Raw genomic sequence first — 24,545 nt, forward strand, 5'->3', positions numbered from 1 at the left:
TGGGATCAGACGCGACGTCGCGAGTGAAGCGAAGAGTGAAGTGGCTTTGCCGGAATCAGCTGAGGCCCTGGGTCGCCGGTACTCGGCAGGTCTCCATCAGGTACCTGCCCAACAAGGCCCGGTACCTGAGTCAACCACCCCCCCCCCCCCTTTCTCCCCCCAAAGCCCCTCCCCTCGCTCCTCGCTCCTCGCTCCTCGCTCCAACTCGCCAGAAAGTGTCCACGTCGCTGGCTGCTTGCTTGCTTGCTTGCTTGCTGCTCGACCATGTCGCTTCACTTCATGCATGCCATGCCATGCCATGCCGCGCCACGCCACGCCGTGCCGTGATCAACAGTCGCCAATGCCCATGTCCTGGAATCATCACCATCCAGTCCAGACCCCAGACTCGCTATTTTCGTAGACGACGCCGACAGTGTTTAGCCACCAACCACCAGACGACATCAACCAGCCAAACGCGCCCAACACAACCAGACCACTAGTGACGGCTGGCACCTGGCACCTGGCACCTTGCACCTTGCACCTGGCACCTTCATGTCCACCACGTACTCTACGTACTCCACGTACTTCATTTGTACCGACTCCACGTACTCCATGTACCCCATGTACCGCTACCCTCTCCTGGCGCGGCTGTGCGAGCCCAATCTCCTTGGCTGCACCTGTTTTTTTTTTTTCTCCCCTTCCAACATGTCTCATCTCATTCCGCTGCCACCACCACGTTCGGCTCTCCCTCCACCTCTGTGCACTGCACCGCACCGTTGACCACCCAATCCTCCAGTCCTGCCCTTCGCCCTTCGCCCTTCGCCCTTCGCCCTCCCCCGTCCGCCGCCCATCCCACCAGACTCCGCGCTTGATGGAATGATTGAAGCATTCGCGCCTGTGCTTTGGATCATGTGAACTCAGGCAAAGCTCCTCGCGCCGATGCTCAGAACGCCCACTGAGTCTGCGAGACTGGCGCCAGGTTCTGGGAACGGCACCGCTGCCATTGCCTGCTTGCTGATCGCAATCCCAAACTTTATTTTAAAACCATGGGGCCAATCGCCAGTGAGTGCTGCTTTCAGCCTAATGCAGATCCTTTAGTGTTTTTCTCGTTTTTATTCTGCTCCTGCCACATTCCCTCTCCCCACGAGCGACCGACGCCCGACGCCCGACGCTGGACGCTGGACGCTGGACGCTGGACGCTGGACGCTGGATGACGGACGACGGACGACGGAACATGCCCGCATTGCTGTGTCAGGAAGCTGATGTTGTTACTTGCAGCTTCGCCTACTGTCACCACAGACGGCCCGCTGCCCAACGACGCAAACCATCAAGCCGGCCTTGCTCATGGAAACGATGACTCCGACGCTGTGGCTCCCTGTGATGTCGTCATCCCTACATTCCGCATGGACAGAGGTGCGTGCTCTTTGCCATGCCATCGTCTTCAAACCGTGGGGCCGGTGAAGCCATGGGACGGGGGCCTTGTCTGACCCTTTTCTGCTCTTGCTTATTTCTTTCTTCCTTCTTTTTTTTTCTATTTTCGCCGTCCTTAGATTTTCACGACTACGCCCCGGAAAGCAGCCCGTCCATCGACGGTCGCCCCAGGAACTTTGTCCCAAGTAAGCTTCAACACGTCCCAGATGTCAAGAATGGCAACTTTGCCGTCTTGCAAATGGGAATCTCGGCCGCCGACTCGACAGAAAGGCTCGAAGCGGCAAGACGAACGAGCGAAGAAACCGCAGCAGCCTCCAGGCTGTTCAACCAAGCCGGCTACCAGTCGCTACGACAGCTCAAGAAGAGATGGGGGGGGAGCCCCAATGTCCAAAAGCAGGAGTTGAAAGCCGAGGACACTGCCAAAACTGACCAAGAGAACACCACGCTAGCATTTCAGCCGCCGAGCAGGAGGACGACTCCGCTCTCGCCGTACGAAACAAAAGCCGAGCAGGCTCGGCTTCTTACGCTGCTGAGAACCTTGAACCCCAACATGGTGGTGGACCAGCTTTGCAGAGGTGTCGCTTATTTTGGGGGAGTACCAATGGCGGCCCCACCCGTGCAAGATGCTGCTTTCCCACAAAGCGCTGCAGGGAATGGATCTGGCGCCATTCTGGTCGGCTGGCTCGCCGAGCTCTTCCCAAACATGGCTGGGCCGGCGTCTCCGAGCTGCAGTCCAGCCGTCGGTTCCGGCTCGCCTTCTGCCGCGACGGCGGCCAATGCTCAAAACGAAGAAGACTTGTGCGTGACAGTGGCTTCCCACTCGACAGCGGACTCGATTGCCGGGATGGCGAAACGAGGGAGAGGCAGACCGAAGGGAAGCAAGAGCTCGAAAGTGCGGTCGGACAAGGGCAAAAGGCATTCGGCAAAAATGCCAGAGGGTAGCGTGCCACTCGTGATACCCGCCATGGGCGACGACACCGGCAACGTCGAGGGCCCCGACGTCGAAAGGCAGCCTGCTGCGTCAATTGCCGGCACGCCCGACGAATCTTGCGCACTACCGGCCTCAGCCGACTCCAGCAGCCTCGTGGGCCCAAGGAAACGAGGTCGGCCCAAGGGCTCTAAAAACCGACCAAAGGCCAAGTCTGATGGGAAACCCGCCGATGCCAAGCAGCAGCGGCGGCGGCGGCAGCAGCAAGAACAGGAGCAGCAACAGGAACACGACCACGACCACGACCACGAACATGACCACGAACACGAACACGACCACGACCACGACCACGACCACGACCAGCAGGAACAGGAAGAGCAGGAACAGCAGGAACAAGAACAGCATGAACAACAGGTTGACGAGCCAGCACACACTGACAGCGGCGGGGGCGTCGAGGTGTCAGACGCCATGTATCAGGACAGCTCCCTGTCCAACCACGAGTACCCGTCCCACCTGCAGTTTGTCGGAGGCCTTTCGGACAAGCAATCGACAGAAGGGGTGGGCGGCTTTGGAGCCAGCCTGTCAAATCACCAACCCAGCAGCAGCATGGGGATGGAGCAGAATATGCCAAACAGGAGACCGTTTATGCAGCCGAGCCAGCCCAACGGCGCGCACGACAACGGCATGCTGTTGAACAGGCCAGAGCACGAGTTGCACGGCATTAAACGTCGCCGCATATCGAGCTCGACCGGGCAAAAGCCGGGAGCGGTATCCCAACCGGACCTGATGCCAGGCGGCTTCGGTTCCCCAGACCCCGTCACCCATTTTGGCGGCCTCGACCGGCCCGAAGACAATCGCGCGCCTCAGCTGAGCCATTTCTTCGGCACCACCGCGACCCCTCAGCAGCAGCACGTGCAGCTGTCCGCAAACCCGAACCAGACGCTCCCCAGACCGCAAGGGAGCCAGCACCGATATGCGCCTCCGGAGGTGAGCCTGCCGCCCCACAGCTTCTTCGGCGAACCGGCTGCGCTGAGGCACGACCCTCTCCATCACCACCGCCACCACCACCACCACCACCACCATCCCAGCCCCCTCGACGCAGCCAGCAACAGCTTCGGCCAGAGCCTGCCTGGCAGCCATATGCACTTGCCTCAAAGCCATGCCAAACTGCTGCATTCGGCTCCTCCCAGCAACCCTGGCCTGTACGCGCCCCGACATCAAATACCTCACAGCAGTCAGCATCGGCATCACGCGCCGCCGCCAAACGTGAGTCCCTCGATTGGTCCATACTCCACCTTTCACAGCCAAGGGTTCATGTAGGCAAAAGATGAAGAAGATGAAGACAAGAAAGGAGAAGATGTAAAACAGAAAAACAAGGCGACGAATCTTGACAACATTTAATTCTTCCGTGGCATGTCCCTGGACCATGTTGGGAGACACTTTGCCCAGACTACTTTTGACAAGGAATTGTTGAGGGGAAATACAGATGTTTTTCCTTTTTTTTCTTTTCATCTTTTTTTCGTCTTTTTTCGGCTTTTTATTTTTTTTATTTTTTACGGTCAGTTGGTTTTGGCTGGCACCGGCGGCGCTCTGTTTTGTTTTTCCCCTGTTTCCTGTTTGCCGTGTTATTTTTCCTCGTCTTTTTCTCGCAAAAAAAAAAAAAAATCTCTCCACCTACTACGATGTATGTATGTACGTGCGGGCGGGCTTTGGCGGACTTTCCCCCGAGGACATTTCTAGGCTGGGCGCATCAACGTCGCGTTTCGTTTTCGTTTCCGAGCAAACCCTTCATTCCCTACGAGCACTTTGGGTAATTGATGTCTGCATTTTCAAAGGGGAAAAACCCACACGCGTTGGGAGTAGCACGGGCTGAAACACACACATTTTAACGTCCGTTTATATATATATATATATATATATATATATATATATATATATATGTGTGTGTAAAGACAAAAGATGACTGACTCATGCCTTCTATCCGCGTGACGACTGGTGCCTTCCCCGCGCGCCGACGCCTCGACATGACTGCACGATAGGCGGGTGCCGGCCGGCGGTGCGCCATGTAAATGCAGGACGATGGATGTACAAGCCGGCGCGAATGAATGATGAATGAATGAATGAATGAATGAATGAAGAGAGTAGAGAGAAACAAGTTACATGAGTAAGCGCTGCGTCCCCGCTCGATTTGCCCCGGGGCCTGGCGTCTCGTCGCCGCGGAATGAACCCGGTCTTTTCCATCAAGGGGGGGGGGGGCGTGCTTATCCATTTCCGCGCGGCAGTAGGGTGGCGAGAACAGAGCACACCGTGAGAGAACTCAAGATGAGCGTGGCGTGCGGATTTTTTGCAGAGGGAGGAAGGAAGGAAGGAAGGAAGGAAGCAAGAGAGCAAGGAGGGAAATAAAAAGGACGGAAAGAAGAAAGCCCGCAACTCCTGGTAAATGCTCATGGGCTTTTGTACCCTTGCGTACCTGGACAAGGGATGATGCACTGTGACAAGAGGAACAAGATGGATGAAGAAAAAAGAAGAAAAGAAGGAAAAAAAAAAAAAAAGAGGTACCCAGGTAGGAGGTAGAGAAGAGGTCGGCAGAGTCGAGGAGAGCTCCGGTCAGTCGGCTTCGTCGTGCATGGCGCTGGCTGGCGGCCGGATCGAGGCCGGGTTGCTCCGCCCGTACCACCATTCGTCTTCTTGGTCGAGACCGTCCTCGCGGATGAGGTCCAGCATGACCTGCTGGTTGCGCTTGATGTCCTGGGGCCGCCTGACGATGCCCCGGTCCAGGATGACGGCCTCGGCGGTGGTGAGCCAGATGTGCTGCAGGACCGGCACGTCGTCGAGCAGCGTCTGCGCCTTCTCGCGGCTCAGGGGCGGCATGGGGACGTCGGCCGCCAGGCTCGTGTGGAACACCCAGCAGGGGTCGTGTCCGCCGTCCGTGGTGGAGGTGGTGGTGGTGGTGGTGGTGGCGGCGGCGGCGGCGGCGGCGGCGTCACAAGCGACGGGCCCTGGCGGGCACCGCGTCTTGCTGGATCCGTCGTTGAAGGAGGAGCGCCGGCGCGCGGGCCGGTCCCCGTGTTTGCGGCCAAACGCCTTCAGGCCCAGGCGGGATTTTACGGGCGAGTGCTCCGGGCCGTGGTGATGGTGGTGCTGGTGCTGGTGGTGGTGGTGGTGGTGCTGCTGCTGCTGCTGGTCCTTGGCAGAGTCTCGGGTCAGGCTCTCGAGCCATCGGTCGACGGCCGCGCGGCGGTTGTTGTAGCCCTTAATCTCCCACAATCTCTCGACCTGGCGCAGGCCGCCGATGCACAGAATGGCCGAATGCATCTCGTCCGAGGGCCGCTCTCGCAGGTACCCGCGCAGCGATCTCTCCACCCGGCCGACGTAGGTTGGGGGTCGAAGCCGCCGGCAAAAAGACGAAATCACCAGGGGGAACACCTCGTGAACCCGCAGGAGGGTCTGGTCGTCGTACGTGTTCATGATCTCGGCCTCGATGGGGTGCAGCGTGTAGGGCTCGTGCTTCAACCCGTGCCCGCCGTGTTCCGAGATGTGCTTGAGGTGCAGCTTGCGGTAGGTTTCGAAAAAGTGGAAGGTGGTGAAGAGCAGGGGGGTGAGCCGCCGGCGCAGGCGCTCTCGCTGGGGCGCAAAGGCAGCTTGCTGAGCTTCCGTCTGCCGCAGGAATATCTCCTTGGTGATCCACTCGCACATGAGGAAGGCCAGTTTTGCCGCGACATGCAGTCGGTGCCAAAGGCTGCAGAGATGGTGAAGGTTCAGCTCGGACGGGTCGGCAACGGGATATAGGCGGAGGGCATATGCGGGAACGTGCGTGTCGAGGTGATGCCGGACGATGGGTCCTTCGTTCAGAGTGATCAACGTGTGCCAGGTCTTGGAGGCGAGTCGGAGGCCGAGGATGTCGGTAAGAGGGAGATGGGACAGTATTTGAACCTGAAGCTCGTTTGGCAGTGCCAAGAAGGATTGGTCAAAGGGAACCCTGCAAGAAAGCCTCCCCCCCCCCGGCGGCAGTTTGTTAGCTTGCTGGAGGCCGCATAATTCGCAGGGGAAGAGGGCGGAGGACTTACCTCTTGAGAGCGGGCTCGGTTGAGGCTTTCGCAAGACGAGCAGGTGTCTCAACTTCGGTCGGCTGCGATTTCGAGTGCAGCAGCGAGACTTTTTGACGGAAGCTGAAGAAGCGGCTCTTGTCCCGCCTCTGCTCAGGTTGCCTGTTGCGCTCCGGATCCACAGTCTTGGTCTCTCGCAACGGGAGGATGAAGGTGGAAGAGGCGGCAGCCGCTGGTGCCGCTAGTGCCGCCGATGCCGCCGATGCCGCCGATGCCGCCGATGCCGCTGATGCCGCCGGCGCGGCCAAAGCTTCGCCCGCCTCGGGGCGTTGCTGCGCCTGTTGACTGGCACTGAGCTGGCTGAGCTGGCTGAGCTTCTCAAAGTACCGCTCGGAAGCGAACTCGGTAACGTGCGGCGGGTCCATGGCGACGGAGCGCGTCGGATGTTCGGACATTGTGGAAGTAGTTTCCATGGTCGTATGGTAGGCTGAGCGAGTGGCACGCGCGAAGAGCTTTCATCCGGGACGAGCGGCCACCGCGGCCAGCTCGGGCGAGGGCGAGGGCGAGGGCGAAACGCGGCGTCTCTGCTGCTGGGCGCTGCGGATGTAACCCTAACCCAACATGGCGGAGAGGCTTTTGTTCTTCAAACAGTTGACCGAACAAGAGCCAATTGGGGGGGGAAAGGTGAAAGGTGACGAGAGCGTGAATGACGGAAGGGGGGTTGTGGCGGGGGTCGGCGGAGAGGGAAGCAAAGGTGCAGCAGCAGCAGCAGCAGCAGCAGCAGCAGCTGGCTTCGGGTCGGTGAGAGAAGAAGAAAAGGCTCCTCTCCTCGATTCAGGGCGAACAAGGCCGTAACAAGAAGCTATTAAAGAAGAACCGACGTCGTCGGGTTCGCAACTGGAAACAAAGAGTCGCTTTTGCTTTGATGCCCGTGCCAGCGGTGACGACGGCAAAACGAGTGCCAAGACGGATATCGTGATGTGGTTGCGTGCGAGAGATGACGGCAAGTCGAGATGGGTTCACGGGCGGGGCGCCGGTTGACGACGACCAAGGAAACCAAATGGCGACGAGCCACCGGCGGGGGGGGGGGGGGGGGGGGGGGGGACAGAGGCAGAGGCAGAGGCGAAGAGGCAGATGTCGCAAACGATACGGCCCGAGGGGAGAGAGGCAGGCCACGCAATTCGGAAGCGCAGCAAGACGTTTCTTTTTTTTTTTTTTTTGAGCGCCCAGCTGGGATGGAGCGAGGTGGGCAGCAGCATGCATCATATCATGGAAGGATTGATGGAAAAAAAAAGGACAAGCAAGGTCAATGAAATCGGCAAGGCGGATGACAAAGCGGCCTGGCCTGGCCTGGCCTGGCCTGGCCTGACGCTGCGAGCTGGCGCTGGCGCTGGTTCGTCGAGACGGCCGTTTGGCCGGCCTAATGGTGGAGCAGCCATGTACCAGCGACAGCGACAGCGACAACGACACGGCACGCACGACACGCACGACAGGTGCCGTGTGCACGTACACTGTGCACGTCTGTCGGGCCCCCCCCCCCCCCAGCGCCATTCATTTATTGATTTGTTCCATCATCAGCGGCGCAGACACCAAGCAAGCAGCACGCCGCGAGGTCCGGGCAGCGCGGCCCTTTTCGCTGCACCGTCCCAGCAAGACGCGCACCGCACAGTGCGCACGCCGCGCACGCCGCGCACAAGCCAAGCCAAGCCCTGGAAGGCTTCGGCCTCATTTGCGGAGGCTCCCAGAACGGAGGGAGGGTCGACCTGGTTCTTTGCTCTTGTTTTTTTTCCTTTTTTTCCTTTTTTCCTTTTTTGCTTTTTTTTTTCTTTTTTTTCTTTTTGCTTTTTTGCTTTCTGCTCTTTGCTCTTTGCAGAATTCATGTCTGGCTGGCCTGGCAGAGTCGCAGTCGCGCGGGCCGCAACCCCGTTCCGCCCCCAAGCATCCGCCACGCTGCAGCCAGACCTGGACCATGCCTTGCATCACTGATGCATTCGAGGCATGATGCCCGCCCCCCCGCCTTCCTTGCCCCGACGGACGTTCTGGGCTGCTCCCAAGCCTCCCAAGCCAGGGTTGGATTTTTCCCGCTGCGGACTTTGCGTTTGCGTTTGCGTTTGGCTTTGGCTTTGCCCCCGGAGTCCCCGGCCCCCGGCCCCCGCCCGACGAATCACGAGGCACGAGCTTATGCTGCCGTGCTGGAGTTTCAACCAGGGGCCCCCGCGGGCAGCTGGCGACGGCGACGACGACGACCCCGTTTCCTCCAATCACTGACTTTTGCCCCAGCGCCTTGCCCGCTGTGGTGACTGGGGAGGGGGGCGGGGATTCCGGAGAATAGAGCCTGAGATTCAGCAGTTTCAACTGACCCTTGGTGCATTTGCGTGGCCTGCTGTAGCGGTGGCGGCACGGCACATGAAGCAGTTGCAGCCCGGGGGGTGTTTAAAAAAAACATGACGATGATGATGATGATGATGATGATGATGATAAATGAAATAAAATAAAATAAAATCCCCAACGGCAGATTCAGCATTCCAGCGCTCCATCCGAGTCCCAGTCCCAGTCCCAGTCCAGTCCGCCAGGCCATACCATACATACTACACATACTACTACGCTTACTACACATAACCCCGAGAAGTTGATGGCTGCATGGGCCGCAAGTTCCAGTCGGCAGGCAGCAGGAACTTGTCGCCTCAACTCGGCCCTTGAAACGGGCTGGGGGCCCCCAATTGCCGGATGGGCGCGCGCGCGGACATGTGGTCCAGGGGACCAACAAGAGTCTCATCTCCATGCGACATGCGACATGCGACCAACAAACGCCAGCAATCATCCAACAAAAGACCCGTTACCCTACCCTGTTGCGGCGAATGTTGCCGAGCACCATGTGTACTGTATGTACTGTACATACTTGTTGGGTTTGGCACGGCGGGGATGCCCTTTGTTACGGTAGACTGACGCAATCCCATGCACCGGAAGCCTGAATGTGGAATGCGCAATGTGCATTGGGAGCATTGAATTGAACGCTGGCAACGCAACTTGACCTTGACTGGCCTGCCTGGCTTGACTGGCCTGCCTGGCCTGCCTGGCCTCCAGACTTCGGTCCGGTGGGCAGACAAGACGCAGAAACGCCCCGGCCGACGGGCGATGCGCGAGACAGACAGAGCCGACGACTGACTCACCCACCGATCAGTTAGTTGCAGTTGCCATTGACTGCAACCGACTGCAACCGACTGCGACAGAAACACACGCTGCTCCTCCCCGGGGGTTGTCCTTTCTTTTCATCGTTACGGCTTTCGCCGCAAGCCCCCCAAGCCCAGTCCAGTCTGGTCCTGGCCGTAGCCGAAACCACGAACCAAAACAATGTCCAAGCTCAACAGAGCTGCGGCCTTGCCTTGCCTTGCCTTTCGACCGTGTCCGTGTCCGCGCTCCGTTTTTTCCTCTGACAGTCCGCCACCAACCCATGCGGGCGGGCTTCTTCCAGCGTGCAAATGCAACATGTACCGAAGGGGGTGGGAGGAGGGTGTCGCACTTGCGGGCGGGCGGGCGGGCGGGCGGACCAGGGGCGTCCAGGCTTTGATTTTTTTTTTTTTTTTTTTTTTTTTGGCATTGCATTGCAACAGGGTCGCGTCGCGTCCAAAGCCACCACAACTCCGGCCCTACTGCGGTGGTTTTTTTTTTTTTTTTTTCGTTTTTTTTTTGTGTCGTCGTCGTCGTCGTCGTCAATGTTGTAGTCGTTCCCCTCGAGTCCAACATCCCGACGTCCCCCAAAGGACCCTTATTTTCGTCAATGTCAAATCACCGGAAAAAAAACCCCCCCCCCCCAGAGAAGCTGAAAAACGACAAGGCGTCTGGTTGTTCTGCCTTTTTTTTTTTTTTTGGCACCCCCCCCCCCCCCCCCCCCCAACCCCTTGGCTTACGAGGAATGAATGCTACCTGCCGAGACGGACGGGTGGTTTGGCAAACGACCGCGGGCCACACCACTTGGATTCGCAAGAGATCTCGGGAATCGACCTCCAGCGTCAAGGTGTCGGCAGATGCACAGATCCAACCAAGCCCGTGTGGCTCGCCGTTGGACAGGGCCGTCGTCCACCGACGTCCTCGTGCCGTGGCCAAAGATCCCCCGGTGTGTGGGACAGGTCCGTTGAGGAGGGAGCCATTGTTGACGTCGTGACGGCTGCGAATCGGCCCTTGGACCGTGCCGCTGTCGCAATCAAGGGGAGGGGGGGGGGGGGGGACAACAACAACAACAACAACAACAAAGAAAGGAGCAAAAAGGGAGAGAAACCCATCCCCTGGGTTGGGGTTCCGTCTCGGGCCGGTGTTGAGGGAGTACATGCAGACTTGGGAGAAACTGCCATGTACATAGCTGTCTCCCCGCCACAGACACACACAGGCTTGACGACCTAAAACAGGCAAGAGATTCCTCCTGTGGTCTAGGCGGGAAGCCCCACTCTGGTACATGTACTTTCCGAAAAGAGCCCGAGGCCTGGGACCAACACGCTCGTTATCCCTCCACCAGATGACGTTGATGTCCCACGCTCGGAACGTTTGGTACCACAAGTTCACGGCAGGATGCTGCCAGCTGCCAGCTGCCAGCTACCAACCTACCTTGGGTACCTAGGTACCTATGTAGATACCTTCCTTACGTAGCACGGCGCCGAGTCATCCAGCTCCGTGCTATCGATAACCGGATACCGGATGTCTGAGGGCATCACCAGATTCGGGTCCAATCGCACTTGACAAGTATACTCGCATGGCGCCCTATGTAGCGCTGCACTGCTACCTGGGCCGCCCTCATCCTTCCGTGAACCTGGCCTCTGTGGTATGTAGTATGTACACCACACACCGTCGCCGTCGGGGTGCCTGGCGCGGCTTTTCGGTCATCCGACCAGGTCAACACCAAGTAAAGACCGCCCCAGAATAGTCACAACGCGTGAGCTGGGGATCCGCTTGGATGGGATGCGGATACAGATGGAGAGTCCTCGAGCAAACATGCTTGATACCTCGTTTCCACGCTCCAAAGCAACCACACACACGTCTGTTGACCGACGTTTCTCATGTGAGCAACACACACCGGTGAATACGAGAAAACCGCCTGGCATGTGGTGTAGGCACCGCATCTAAGCGAATCCACCAGCTCATCTACCTACCCATCAATCGGTGCACCAGTGCCGCTACTTCTCGGGCGCAAGATGATCCAATCATTCGTCATCTTCACTTGCGCCCATCTCGCGCAACCAATGGGCCTACCCGTCGGGATACAGTGCGAAGGGTTACGACGTGATCCGAGCTGGGCCGGGGACGAGGCTTGAAAAAAAAAATAAAAAAATAAACCCACGCGATTAGGACAGCTCAGCTGGATAAACATGCTGATCCGGAGCTGCATGCGATATCGCAAGCATCTGACATGGGGTACCTGTATCAGAGGTGTCGACTCCGAAAATTGCTGCTGCTCCGCAGAGATAACAAAAAACATGGCGATGATGCCAGTAGTGTGGCCAACTCCGACGCTAAAAGCAGACGCTAAAAGCAGACGCTAAAAGCAGACGGCCCTTTTTGCTGGATCCGCCAGCATGCAGGGTATGCAACAAGAGACGTCTGAACTGCGTACTGCGCCTGGCTGCGAGTGTATGGGGGAGCATGGTTGCAGCGCCCAATGACACGCTGAATCGTATGGCGAAAAGAACGGCAAATGCCCGAGTCGCAGTAGCCGCGTCCGCTTGTGAAGCGCCGAGGCCTCGATAAACGGCTTGGTCAAGCGGACTGATCCTCGGCGATTTAGGGGTGGTCGGTGGACGGTGGACTCGCCCCATGTGGCAGCGTTGGATATTCGGCGGGCGCTGCGAAATGCTTGGCCCTATCTCGGGAGATTAACCTTTTGATTTGTTTTTTCGAGATAAGCTTGCCCACCCGACATAGGTATGTAGCAACCCAATGCAGAGTCGCACAGACGTATAATGATGAATTCGTTTCCATGGCGTTGCACACGTATCATTTCCAGACCAGTATCTGCGGCACAGGGTTATTCCATGCCTCGCCTTGTTGGCCGGTCCATAGTTCCTGATTCCTGATTCCTTTTTCCTGATTTCTATAGCTGGGTACTACATGACGTGAATAACCCAAGTCGGCGCCCGCGGAATTGGAATGGGAATGAGGTATCCGTACTTCGTAGGGAATCCGCGAGTCCGTACGGACTACTGGCTGGGACTCGGCAGTTCCTTGTCGGTCCAGGACTCTGTAATTGGGTCTCGGCAACACTAGCTAGCGGATTCCGGTAGCTAGCGCCTTGTAGTGATCGCGATGGATCTGCTACCAATCACGACGAGCTTTGCGGCGACAAGTCGGCGTTTTCGTGTCGATTGCATCCTCTGCTCAACGTGCCGTTGCCGTCAGGCCCCCTCCCCCCCCCCTCTCCAAGTCGCTGGACGCTGGGTCGTATCGGATGTGCAGTCAAATCATTAGTTCCCGGGCGATGACGGACAATGCATGGAGGCGACAGCATCGAGATGCAAGCACCTCGCTTCCAACGTGCAATGCAGAGTGTATCCATGCTCCGTTGTACGTTGGACGTACCATTTATGAGAGATGATGGCCGATAGCTCGGGGTAAAATGAGTGAGGCCAGGACAACCAAGGTTTAGTTACATTGCCACTTGCGGCTTTGTTTTGCAAGCCACGCAGAAGACACGGGGTAAACACATGGTGGCATAAAGACGAGAATAATCAATAATCCTCCCAGAACTGCGTACTCCGTTCAGCAAGGGAGATGTCTAACCAGGTGCGAGGTGGGCAAACACGCCGTCCGTACCTGCCCGCTTAGGAGTCAGTAGCTACGGAGTACAGATGCCATCGATGATGCGTTTCCACCTGGTGGTCACTCGTCACGGCGGTAGGCTCATTCCCCGACGTTGGAGCTTCCACGATCAAGCACCTAACCGAGGAAAGAGCTTCTGATGTTGGCAGCTCCTTCCTCGAGCTTCCTCCCATTGAGGCGTTGGTCGCAGCATACCTTAGGTACATAGGTACCTATCCTAATGTACTACCCTGGGTCAGGTACCGTAGGTTGTTGAAACAGTGACGGGTGCGGTCCAGTACGCATTGACCTGTTGGCCAAGGAAGGAGCAACCGCATCGCGCTCTTTCTGGCAAGTGCCGGCTTCCATTTCAACGTGCCTCGCCGCCTTGCTCTCCTCCATCTTCTAGGAGCCGACAAAACATGCCATGCCACCAGACCCTACTCCTTGTTCACCTGGGCACACTCATCACCTGCCACACGCGGCGAATGCTGACTTTGAGTGATTGACATCCAACAGCACCGAGGTGGCCAACGTGCTCATGCAGCTATTTCGTGCTTGGCCTCCAACCTCCCACGGCAACAGGACGACAAAACCCACGCCCTGAACGCAAGGCTGCACGAAGCTGAATGGCCAAGCAGTACCCGTCAGCGCCGGGTGGTGAGACCGTCAGCGCCGGATGGTGAGAATGGACGGAAGCGAGTCCCGTTGAGCGTAGCCCGATGAATGTAGAGCTCAAGGCGCTTTGGAATAACTCGAGGAAAAGCGCGGAATGGCGTGGGCTTGGTGGCTTTTGTGATTTGTGTGCTGTGCTGTGCTGTAATTCCCATCTATTGCGAGTACGTCTCTGCGATGCGTCGCCCGCTCGACTGCCTCTGGTCGTGATATCCGTAGCCAACCTCTTGGATGAATCAACCCTCTGCGTCGATGACGGGGTTGACGCTCCATCCTCGACACCATGCTCGACAAGACGCTCCGCTTGTACCGAATGGGTGGTGATTCGCTTATTTCCCGCCAAGGAATCCAGATGCGGCTGTACGCGCAAGCCGGCCGTGCTCTTGATGGCCACGGTCAAGCTGCCACGGTCAAGCTGCCACGGTCAAGCTGCCACGGCCACGGCCACGGCCACGGCCACGGCCACGGCCACGGCCACGGCCACGACGGACATTGTCAGGACAAAGGTCCCCCGTTGCGGCCCACTTCCTGCTCCTCACCTCCATCCCCCAACCCGACCCTCGTCCCACCGCTGCTTCCTCTCCTGCCGCAGATAGAACTGCACCTTGGCCTCTCTATACCTCCTGATGCACTCGGCCACCTCCCTCTCCGGAGTGGGCACGCCGTCGCCGTCGCCGTCGCCGCCGCCGCCGCCGCCGCCGTCGAGGAAACTCTCCTCCATGGCCTGGCAGACGAGCCCCTGCTCCTGGACGCCCTGCGAGAGCTGCTGGTACAGCGAGGCGGGCGAGAAGGGGGCCAGCGCGTGGTCCATGTCCGACTGCCTCTGGCGCCACTGCCGCTCCAGCGCGTGCGTGGCCAGCAGCTGCGCCTGGGTCGCGGACCGCTGGCGCGAGAGCCGCGCCGCCGCCAGCGCCAGCTCGTCGGCCAGCCTGGCGTTGTGCTCGAGGGCCGCCGACAAGGTGGCGTGCGAGGCCGTGGTGGACTCGTGCGCCGCGCTGGGCGCGTGGGCCACGGCGTTGACGAGCGCCGGCTCGCCCAGCATATCTGCCAGATCTTGCGTCCTGGGGCGGGGGCGGCGTCAGCTTCTCTTTTTCTCCATCTTCATACTGTCATTTGACATTTTTTTTTTTATTTTATTTTGCATTTTCAGTCGTTTGCGCTCCCTCTCTCTCTTCGTTCCGGCCCCGGGACAAAAAGGGCGGGGGTAAAGGAGGAAAAGGAGAAAGGAGAAGGGGGGGGGGGGGCCAACGCACGACTTGTCCCGCAGCACGGCTGGCAGCCAGCCTTGGCCGGGGTCGGGGACGGGCTCTGCGGCCGGCAGAACGGGCGGGGGGGGCGACGCAAGGGCGCCTTGGGGGGTGGCGGCGGAGACGATGCCGTCGGGGTGCTGAGGCTGCTGAGGCTGCTGTCGTGGGGGCCTTTGGGCGGCGGCGCCGGCGGCGTAGAGCTGTGAAGCTCCGCGGGGAAGCTCATTGCGCAGGGGGGGGAAACGCACGGGGGGAAAACGCACGGGGGGGGAAAGGAAAGAGAGTTGGGGGGGAGGGGAGAAAGTGAGGGTTGGAGATGGGACGTCTTGGAGGCTCATGTCGTGCCGTTTGGAGGTGGGGCCTGCTGTGGCTGGGGGCTCGACTCCACTCCACTCCGCACTCCGCTGCCGTCTGTTTGCTATTTCTGTCAACATGACTTCCTGTCGTGAACCCTTCTCTGCACGCGCTTGCTTTCCCCCCCCCGTCACTTCTATTGTCTGACCGCCCACAAGTCTCTTGACCATCCCTTCTCCCGCAGCTTCTTGCTGCCCGACCCGGCCGCCCTCTTGTCCCCCGTCGCAATCGCCAGCGCCTTGCTGCACGCCGTGAACGACTCCAACAGCTCCGTCATCCGCCCGGCGCCGACAAACGCCGACGCCAGGTCCGAGTTCCTCTCGGCCACCACCGCGGCCAGCTCCATGCATTCCAGCAGATTGTCCCGCGACAGACCCGTGCCGGCAAAGTGCAGGGCGCTGACATAGGCCAGGATCGTCTCGGGCAGGTACGCTTGGCGCAGCTGCTCGAGCTCCTCGTCGCCCCCTGCGCAGTGAACCCGTCGTCAGCTCGGCACACACGTTGCGCTCCCCTTCCCCCCCCCCAAAAAAAAAGCAGAGCTAAGAGCGTGTGATTGCGGAATTTAGCATACCTTCAATGCCTGCCAGCAGCCAGCTCTGCAGGAGCGGCTGCATGTTGTCCTTGGTCGTCTTGATCACGTCGCCTACTCCGTTCCAAAAGTCCCTGTTTGCCGCGTCAAGGCTGTGTGGTTTGTTGGGCCCCCGGTTAGCGCTTTTCATGTTTGAACCCAGCTCGGAGACGTGGCGGCACGTGTTGTGCGCGCGTGTGCGCGCGTGCGTGGGGAGCGAGGGAAAACCTACTCGATGGAGATGGCCACAAGCGACGCCATGGTTTCAAGGCTGTCCAGGGCCTTGACCAGAGCTTCCAGTTCCCTGTAGTTGCGAGCATCTGCCATGACCTGCGCTGGCCGGATGTTGCGTATCCCGCTCTGTTCGAGCTGTTGGGCCCAGAAATCCGCGTCGTCAAACACGGCGAAATCCAGCTCGTACACGTCTGTCATGTCTCGCATCAGGTCGGCAAACGTCGCCTTGTGCATGAGCAGCCGAGCTGCGGTGAGTCGGCCGTTTCCTGTAGTTTGCCAACCGTTAGACCATTTTCACCGGCGGCCCACGTGCAAAAAAAAAACAAAAAAGGGAAAAAAAAAAAAAAAAAAAAACGAATGGTATAATGGCAAAAGTCGCCCGGAAATAGACCCGCGTCGTGTCCATGCCACTCACGGAGAAAGTATTTGTAAACCTTGACTCCCATGGAAAACACCTTTGGCCATGTTTCGCCCACTGTCAGAAGCCACTCCAGCGCGCGAATGACGTGCACGTCCTTCAAGTCCACGGCATCCTCGTCGTCCTCAACCTCCCCCAGAAAATCTGTAAAAAAATCCGCCTTGATCGGCCTGCCGTGTCGGGAGGACGGCGGTCGCTCCCCCAGGATCTTGAACGGCTTGACGGCGGCAGGTGGCTCTGGGCTGTCGTCCAGCTCGTCAAACAAGAGATGCGCTTGTGTTTCGACAAATGTCTGCACGTCGATGCCGGCTCTCTTGATCAGCTTGAGCTGGGTGGCGCGGTTGCTCGGGTTCGCGTCTTCAATCACGTTCCAGCTGAGCACTTCGTAGCGTCGCGGTGGGCTCAGGACGGAGCAGTACAGCGGAATGAGCTCCTGCAGCCTGGCCCGTCTGAGGTAGTCGGTGTAGCCGGCGAGGATGTTCTCCTGGAAAAACCGCCAAACCGGGGGAGTTCCGCCCTCCAACGGGCCGGGCCCGTGGCTGTCGAATCGGTTCAGCAGCGAGACGAGCACGAATACGTGGGCAACGATGCGCAGCCCGCTGTGCTGCGTCAGGTCAAAGTAGCGGTGCCTTGGCACCTCGGGCTCGTCTCCCAGCCCCTTCCGGACAAGGCGGGACTTTTGAAATTCATTGGCGGACTCGGTTACCACCAGGCCTTGTTCGTAAAGGTGCCGGTCGAGCTCCTCGGCAATAAGGGCGGCCTGCAGGGCCTTGTGCGGTTCTCCAGCATCGGCCCCGAGGCTCGGGTTCGAGCTGATGGCCTGGACGATGCGTTTGTTGGCGCCCTGCTCCTCCCCGTGGTACTGCACGGCGTCAAAGGCCGAAAAGAACTGCGTCAGAGCGGAAACCGTCTCCGGCGGACACCGGGACAGCACATGCGTGTCTATCTGAGACCGCAAGAGCGCGTTGTAGTGTGCAAACAGGTAATCGTCCCACGTCTTTGCCACCTTTTCAACGCTGGCAATGTCGCCAGACAGGATGCCGTACACGGCTCGCTCATAGTCGCCCGAGCCACCCTGCCTGGCCAGACCAAAGCACATACGCCTCCACAGGGCCAGAGACGCCGGGTCGGCACTGACCTCGGCTGCCTGGGTATCGTCGACGCAGAGAGGCAAGGCAGACATGGATATCTCCCTCCACATTTCGGTTCGTTCTTGGCACCACTCGCGGATCTCTTTGGAACTGCTGCCTCTCCTGAGGTGCTCGAAGCAGCCTAGCCAGATGGCGCGCTCAAAGTAGTCGTCTTGCGGCTCCAGCCTGCGCCCTTGCCTCGTGGGGGCGTCAGGGTCAAGGTGAGTGACGAGCGGAGCCCCCTCCGAGTTGACATGAGAGGCCGTGACACTCGGCGACTGGCGATCAAGTAGGTGAGGCCACGCCGTCACATTCTTGCGGAACTTGATCTTGGACCGGGTGTGCAGCCAGCCATGCGCAATGATGTCTCCTCTATCGGCATTCTTTTGCAGATCGTGCGCCAGCTCGTCAATGTCTGGCCCCGCCGCCGCATTGGTCTGCAGCCATTGAAGAACAGCGCGCCGCTCTAGGGCCAGACCGTTCGTCTTTAGGAAATCGTCGACGTGATGACGGGGTGCGGAACTCGAGGCCGAGGCCGAGGCTGGCGGGGAGAATCGCGTGACCTCTGCGTCCTCCGAGCCAGGGTATCGCAAGGGAAGAAGGCGTCTGAAGAGATCCCAGGTCTCGGCCTCCTTCTCGAGCTGCCTTGCTTCATCCGACTTGCCGGCCTGCCCGTTGCTGTTGGTCTGCTCATCCAAGTCCATGTCCGCGTCGCTCGTTCCTGCGGCCGCACGCTTCGGCCGGTGATGCGCCAGTCGCCGAATCGCATTTTCGTGGAACGTGCGTGGAAGGTCCAAGATACGCGCTCTTTTCTCGGGTATGCTCAGGCCTGGTGCCAGGCAACTATCCAATGCGTTGGCAAACTCTTCAACTTCCGGGCCGGGAACCACGGTGGCTGTGAGTTGTTGTTGTCTCGTCGAGGGCTCCATCTTCTGGGAAGTTGTGAGTTGTGCAGGGTAGTTGGTGGGAGACAGTTGCAACGGCCTGCTCAGTGCGCACTTTTTTCGTATTGCCGTATCGTCCCAGAAGCCTTCGAGGGTATGACTGCCTGCCTTTCTTTTCGCCGGGTGCTGACCCGTCGGGATGCTGGATGGGAGGGCTCTCAGGGTGGTGTCGGCATGGTCCGACTTGCCTCTCCGCCTGGTGATTAGCGGCAAAAGAAATGGGCAATGATGAGCGTGAGGGTGGAGTCGGCTTGGCCAGATGTCAGTTTTAAGTTGAGGAGCATGGGAAGGAAGGGTTGATGATGTCTGCGCTGTTGCAGCTTGACGTGGGTATCTGGAGAGAAGCAAGCCACTGAAAAGCTCTGGGCTCCAGGGTGACGGGAAAACTAGCCGCGACAGCGCGTCTAGGAGCTACAGGGGGGTCCAACTCTGTATCGGCTGGTTATGTATGTATCAGATAGGCTGGGCTGAACTGGCTACTATGATACATGTATGCAGCAAAGCGGGCGCCCTGGTCCACCGGGGCACTTTGGTGGGCTTAAAATTCGGCGACGAAGTTTTTCTCTTTCCTCTCTCCTTTTTCTGCTTCTCCAATAATGTCATCGGCATTCATATTAGAGTCTCGGAACAAGACCTTCACTGCTTGTTCAGATCTCCGGATCTCTCGCGCGCTCAATGATGGCCTAGATAAGAGCAGGCGCTCCTCACAACAGTTGCCAAGGCCCTACGTGCTGGCGGACGTGACATACGATGAGCGTTACATGCAGTGCCCCGTTGACCTTTTTCTTCTCTTCTTCATCTTTCTTTATTCTTTTTGCCCATTGCCTTGTCCTTGCTCGTCTTGTCACGACATCCGTGCACAACCTCGAGAGGACGGGAAACTACCATACAAAATCCAAAACGTGTCGAGCGACCCCCAGGAACGCCAAGACGGAGCGAACCTACGTAGCCTCGTTCATTTGCTTCATTTTCATGCGCACGAGACTGGGCTTGGGACAGCTCGGGCTGGCGGCGTCGTCCCCGCGCTCCTGGTAAAAGGCTTCGCAGCACTGGTACAGCGCCTTGATGACATGCTGGCATTTGGCATCGTCGTAGTTGCTCCGCGTCAAGCAGTCTGAAGCGATGGCTTGTGTTAGATGGGGGCATGCCCATGTCCGCGCAACTAGGTGCTCCGTAGTCGAACCTACCTTGAATAGCACACTGGCGGTTTACCACGTGGTCAGCATGTCTGGCGCAACGCAACGTGGAGAGGTTCCGGGTTCTGTGCCACAACATTACTCACCGCGCGAGGATAGCAAGGCGGGTTCGCGGCAACATCGTCTTTCAGCGAGCCCTGGACGCCCAGATCAGCCCAAGTCGTGGGGTTTGGGGGTTTGGGGGGTGTTGGGGGGTGTTGGGGGGTGTTGGGGCGGAGAAACGCCAGGCATCAACTACTTTGGGCACCTACCATGATTTCTGGAGACGCGCAGGTAGGCCGAGATGGTTGTCTGGATGCTGGTTAGGGACAGACTCGGCAGAGCGCGACCAAAATCACCTCGACGTTTGTCAATTTTGACATTCACCAGACATTCACATTCACATTCACATTCGCCAAGCCAGACCTATGTTCGCCTCCCAAGTGCCCCGACCCCACCCCACCCCACCCCACTGTTTATTAGTGCATCGCACCACTGACGTGCGGCCTGTCTCGCCACCCCAGATCCAACCCACTGCCAGCACGAGTTGACCCAGACTCAGACTGCCTGCAGCAGGGGACAAGCGGCGCCCAGCATAATCGATACATTAGGTACGCAGCCTGAGCCTGGCTTTCTTCCTCATCAACTTCCGACCACGCAAACGCCGCCTTTTTCCCTCTTCTTTCCAATTACCACGCCTCAAGCTATTTCCTTTCCCTTTGCCGCTTCCTCTGCCATTCTACACGCCCCAAAGGAGGCAAACCAAAAAAAAAAAAAAAAAAAAGGACCCAAAAAGAAAACCCATCTCGCGCCCGCGCCCGCGCTCGCGCCTTTCCCCTTCGCAAACATGAACAACGAAGACGGCCGCAACTCCCAGGAGCGAAACGAAGCACCTACCAACTCGGAACACCTGAACATAAAAGTGACCGACAACAACAATGAGGTCTTCTTCAAGATCAAGCGCAGCACCAAGCTGGAGAAGCTGATGAACGCCTTCTGCGAACGCCAGGGCAAGTCGAGCAACTCTGTGCGTTTCTTGTTCGACGGCACGCGCGTGCAACCTACCGATACGCCTGACGCGGTAAGTCTGCGAGGAGAAGAAAGCGTGAAGCCAACCTTGCGCTTTGGCCCAGCAGTGCTGCTTCTGTTTCTCCCTCTTCCGTGTACCTTTTTCCTTGGGGGAAAAAAGAAAAAAAAAGAAAAAAAAAACATTGTCACCGAGGAGGACGTCAAGTCTTGCCGCGGGCAACGTATTCTTCTTTTATTTTCTCTTTTTTTTCTCTCTCTCTCTGTTTCTCTCTTCATCTTCATCATCATCTTCTTCTTCTTGGTTATTTATGGAGAATGCGACAGCAAGGCATTCAGGCGCTGACTATTCTTTCCCCCTCACCAGCTGGAAATGGCCGATGGCGACACCCTGGAAGTCCACCAAGAGCAGGTTGGGGGCGGTTGTTGAACGAATCGGACGGCGGATACGCATCAGACCTACGCTTGGTGCTTGGAGCTTAGATTTGGAGGCAGGCGTTAGGCACTCTCTTAAAGGAAGACGATAAGCGGTCCCGTTCATTTGCAGTATTAAACGAGCAAAAATCACGTCTTTCTTGGTTTTGTATTTTGCTTAAAAGGAAAGCCCCGGGCGGGGGGGAATGGAGGAGGGTGGGGGTTATGGACGTAATCTCAACAGGAATTTTCAACCATGGTTTCAACCGCAAAGACGAGTTGACGAGGTCAACATTGTTCGCCCCGAGTCCTCGTAATCGCATCGACATTATGCCGTGACAAGTAGCATCACAAGCTCCCATCACTTTCCTGAAACACCCAGCTGAACCAGTCGGCGCAAAGCAGATCCATGACAAAACACACACCCTATGCCCAGAAACGGAGCCCCCTTCCCCTTCCTCCTTGCTTTCCCTCAACAACCTGTGCGAAAACAAAACAGAACGGAAAGACGCCGCCTGAATCACCATGGCTGTTTGGGTCGCGTCGCAGGTATTCGACACGCCTCATGCTTTGAGATCTCGTGTGCGACAATCTGTACAGAGCACCACCATCACACCCTTCACCTCCTTGGTAAAGATCTGGCCGTCAACAAAGCCTCCTTCGCATTCGGCGCAGCGAAAACAGTGTTCGTGCCACTCGCCGCCCAAGGCTCGGATGTATTGCCCAATGACGGCGATTTTGCACATTTTGCATTTCGGTGCTCTTCGCTCCGTTCGCCTTGTTTGGCACTTGATGCACCAAGCATAGCCGTCCTTCTCAATGTGAGTCGTGCCGTGCTCAAAGGGATCGCCGCACTCTGCGCAGAAAAAGTGCCCGTAGTGCCAGTGTTCCCCGAGTGCGACAATGTGCTCGCCAATGATGGGCGTCTTGCAATGCTTGCAGCGTGGAGCAAAAAGCTCGTGCCAGTCCAAATGGCAATAGAAGCGCAGTCGCTCATCTCCGTCCTCCTCCATGGTCATGCCTGGCAAATCCTCCAGCATCTCCCCTGCGGCTCGGCGCCGGATTCGCTCGAGTCGAGCTGTACGCATCAGGTCCGGTTCAGGGCTGATTTCCATGGCTTCCAAACTCGTTCCGCAGGAAAAGCAACTGAAGCATTGAGGGTGGAAACGCTCCTGGGTGCCTCTCAAGGCGACGAACCTGCCTTCGATGGGGAAACCACACTCGTGACATGTCGCTGTTGGCCTGCCCAAGCTGCCGGCAGCTGGAGACCAGTGCTGCCTCCGCGACGTTTGAACTCCACCTTGCTGATTCGTCGAGGATGCCGGACTAGGTAGAGGCCGCGAACTGCCCGTCGGCTTGGCACCTGATGCTGAAACGGCCGACGTATCCTTTGCTGGTGCTGCTGCGCCCTTGTTTAAACTGATTGTGGGCATGCTGACCGTGGGGATGTTTTTGTCGCTCGGGGCATCATCCGATCCAGCTACTGAGATGGAGGGAACACTCGCAGATGGCGTCGATCGAGCCCGTGGCGGGTCGACCTCCGTAACATTGATACAAGGGACAGCCACAGGCTCGGGCGGTTGGTGCCGCGACTGCTCTTGGGTTTTGAACGACGTCGTTTTGGAAGGCCGATCTGGGCTGCTATCAGTGGTCTCCTCCGGTGCTTTCCAGTTCGTGTCAAAGCTTACAATCGGCCGTCCGGGGCGGTCGCTGACGGCGGTTGGTTCCGGCAGCTTGCAGCTTCTGTCTTTTAGTTTTCGACTTGTCGCAGCTCTGATGTCGTCACTGCGAATCTCGATGCCGTTTTTGCGCTCCAGCTCAGCTTCTTGCCTCACGCTTGGGTGCTGGCTATTGGTCGTATAGTGTGGGTTGCGAGACTGCGAGGGCGGATTGTGATGAATCTCGAAGCGATTCAAAGGCTTTCCAGGCAAGCCATTATTGCAGTCGATTGGTAGAGCGGGACTTTGGTTAAGCGGATTTTGAGGCTTGCTGCTCAGTTTGTCTGGGGAGGCCCTGCCTCCGGGCAAAGACTCGATGCTTGCCGCGGCTTCGGGCTCCTCCCAGATCTGGTCAGCAGAGAATGGACGTTGCGTCTCCCCGCTGATGTTCCTCCTTAAACTGCTGTGAAGCCGATGATGAGGCGCGTTTCCGACATTACCGTAAGGCTTGGACTTCCTGCTGGGCCGCGTGGTGATCCTTGCAGTTTCACAAGATTCTCGATTGCCGGGCAGCGACCCAGAGCTGTCTGTGGAGCTGCCAGACACGGATCGGGATGCAGGATCGCGACGTAGTCCGCTAGGAGCAATGCCATCACCATATTTGCCACTGCTTGCAGTACGGGCGTGCGCGTAACTATTCTTTCTAAGGTGAGGTCGGTAGCGATACGGCCCGCCTGGCTGTGGTGGTTTGTAACCGTTTTGGTGTTGCCAGACCAACTCTGCAGCCTCATCGAGCGCAGCGTTGTAGATTCTAGACTCCTCCTCTCCGGAAGCATGCTCGTTGGAGCCCCGAATGTCCATGTCGTCCATAGCGTCACGCAGAGAACAAGCCTCTTCTTTTTCCATCCATCTCTGACCACGCTCGATATACGTTGCGGTAGGGACCACTTCTGATGGTTTAAGAGGCGTGGACGGCGTGTTGGGATAATAGTCCCGTCCACGGGCGCTGACTACGGAGAAGCGGGACGAGGCGCTTCCAGCACCGACGCTTTGGGCCTTTGAAGACACTTGCGGTTGGATTTTGTGACTTTCGGGCTGTGGCAGTACATCTGTGCTGTACCGACTGAGGCTCGCACGAGAAGTTGGGGTCGAGCGACCACCTACTGACGGCAACGGGCGGGCGCCGCCTGGGCGAGTGGTGCGATTGGAGCGCAAATCCGAGAGGTAGTTGGCTGCGGATGCAACAAAGGTTAGCTAGCGCGGAGAAACGTACGGGCTGGCTTTTTTCCATACCAAACTGATCATTTGACATGTAGGTCGGTGCCGGCGGCGTCACCTTGCGCGGTTTGGCCTCGGTGGATCTTCTCATCATGGGAAATCCGGGCGGCTATTGACGGCAATCCAGGAACGAGATAGACTCACTGGATCATCAAGATGATGGACCAAGGTGAAGTACGGGTTGAGACCGGGGTGAGAGGGGGGTGAGATGGGTTGACATTTGGGTTCTTGGATTGGGCATAAATAACCAGCGGCTT

General features: G+C 58.1%; 5 protein-coding genes across 5 annotated transcripts; 2 read left to right on the top strand and 3 right to left on the bottom strand.

Annotated features, from left to right (window-relative positions):
• Positions 1-1,025: 1,025 nt before the first annotated feature.
• UV8b_04588 (uncharacterized protein) lies at positions 1,026-3,658 on the top strand (the record flags this gene model as incomplete). Its single annotated transcript, XM_043142086.1, has 3 exons — positions 1,026-1,041; positions 1,258-1,392; positions 1,530-3,658. The coding sequence occupies 3 exons, from the start codon at positions 1,026-1,028 to the stop codon at positions 3,656-3,658; spliced, it is 2,280 nt and encodes a 759-aa protein (XP_042998020.1).
• A 1,287-nt stretch (positions 3,659-4,945) lies between these two features.
• On the bottom strand, positions 4,946-6,857 carry UV8b_04589 (uncharacterized protein; the record flags this gene model as incomplete). The annotated part of the gene is made up of 2 exons (XM_043142087.1): positions 4,946-6,317; positions 6,406-6,857. The coding sequence occupies 2 exons, from the start codon at positions 6,855-6,857 to the stop codon at positions 4,946-4,948; spliced, it is 1,824 nt and encodes a 607-aa protein (XP_042998021.1).
• Positions 6,858-14,377: 7,520 nt separating this feature from the next.
• UV8b_04590 (uncharacterized protein) lies at positions 14,378-20,187 on the bottom strand (the record flags this gene model as incomplete). Its single annotated transcript, XM_043142088.1, has 10 exons — positions 14,378-14,903; positions 15,096-15,289; positions 15,592-15,908; positions 16,015-16,124; positions 16,244-16,511; positions 16,661-18,933; positions 19,683-19,851; positions 19,925-19,937; positions 20,020-20,070; positions 20,185-20,187. 10 exons carry the CDS (start codon positions 20,185-20,187, stop codon positions 14,378-14,380), a joined length of 3,924 nt encoding a protein of 1,307 aa, XP_042998022.1.
• A 572-nt stretch (positions 20,188-20,759) lies between these two features.
• UV8b_04591 (uncharacterized protein) lies at positions 20,760-21,368 on the top strand (the record flags this gene model as incomplete). The annotated part of the gene is made up of 2 exons (XM_043142089.1): positions 20,760-20,993; positions 21,306-21,368. The coding sequence occupies 2 exons, from the start codon at positions 20,760-20,762 to the stop codon at positions 21,366-21,368; spliced, it is 297 nt and encodes a 98-aa protein (XP_042998023.1).
• A 547-nt stretch (positions 21,369-21,915) lies between these two features.
• UV8b_04592 (uncharacterized protein) lies at positions 21,916-24,382 on the bottom strand (the record flags this gene model as incomplete). The annotated part of the gene is made up of 2 exons (XM_043142090.1): positions 21,916-24,242; positions 24,304-24,382. 2 exons carry the CDS (start codon positions 24,380-24,382, stop codon positions 21,916-21,918), a joined length of 2,406 nt encoding a protein of 801 aa, XP_042998024.1.
• Positions 24,383-24,545: the final 163 nt, after the last annotated feature.

Source organism: Ustilaginoidea virens, chromosome 4 (genome assembly GCF_000687475.1).
Source record: "Ustilaginoidea virens chromosome 4, complete sequence".
Classification (NCBI taxonomy): Eukaryota; Fungi; Ascomycota; class Sordariomycetes; order Hypocreales; family Clavicipitaceae; genus Ustilaginoidea; species Ustilaginoidea virens.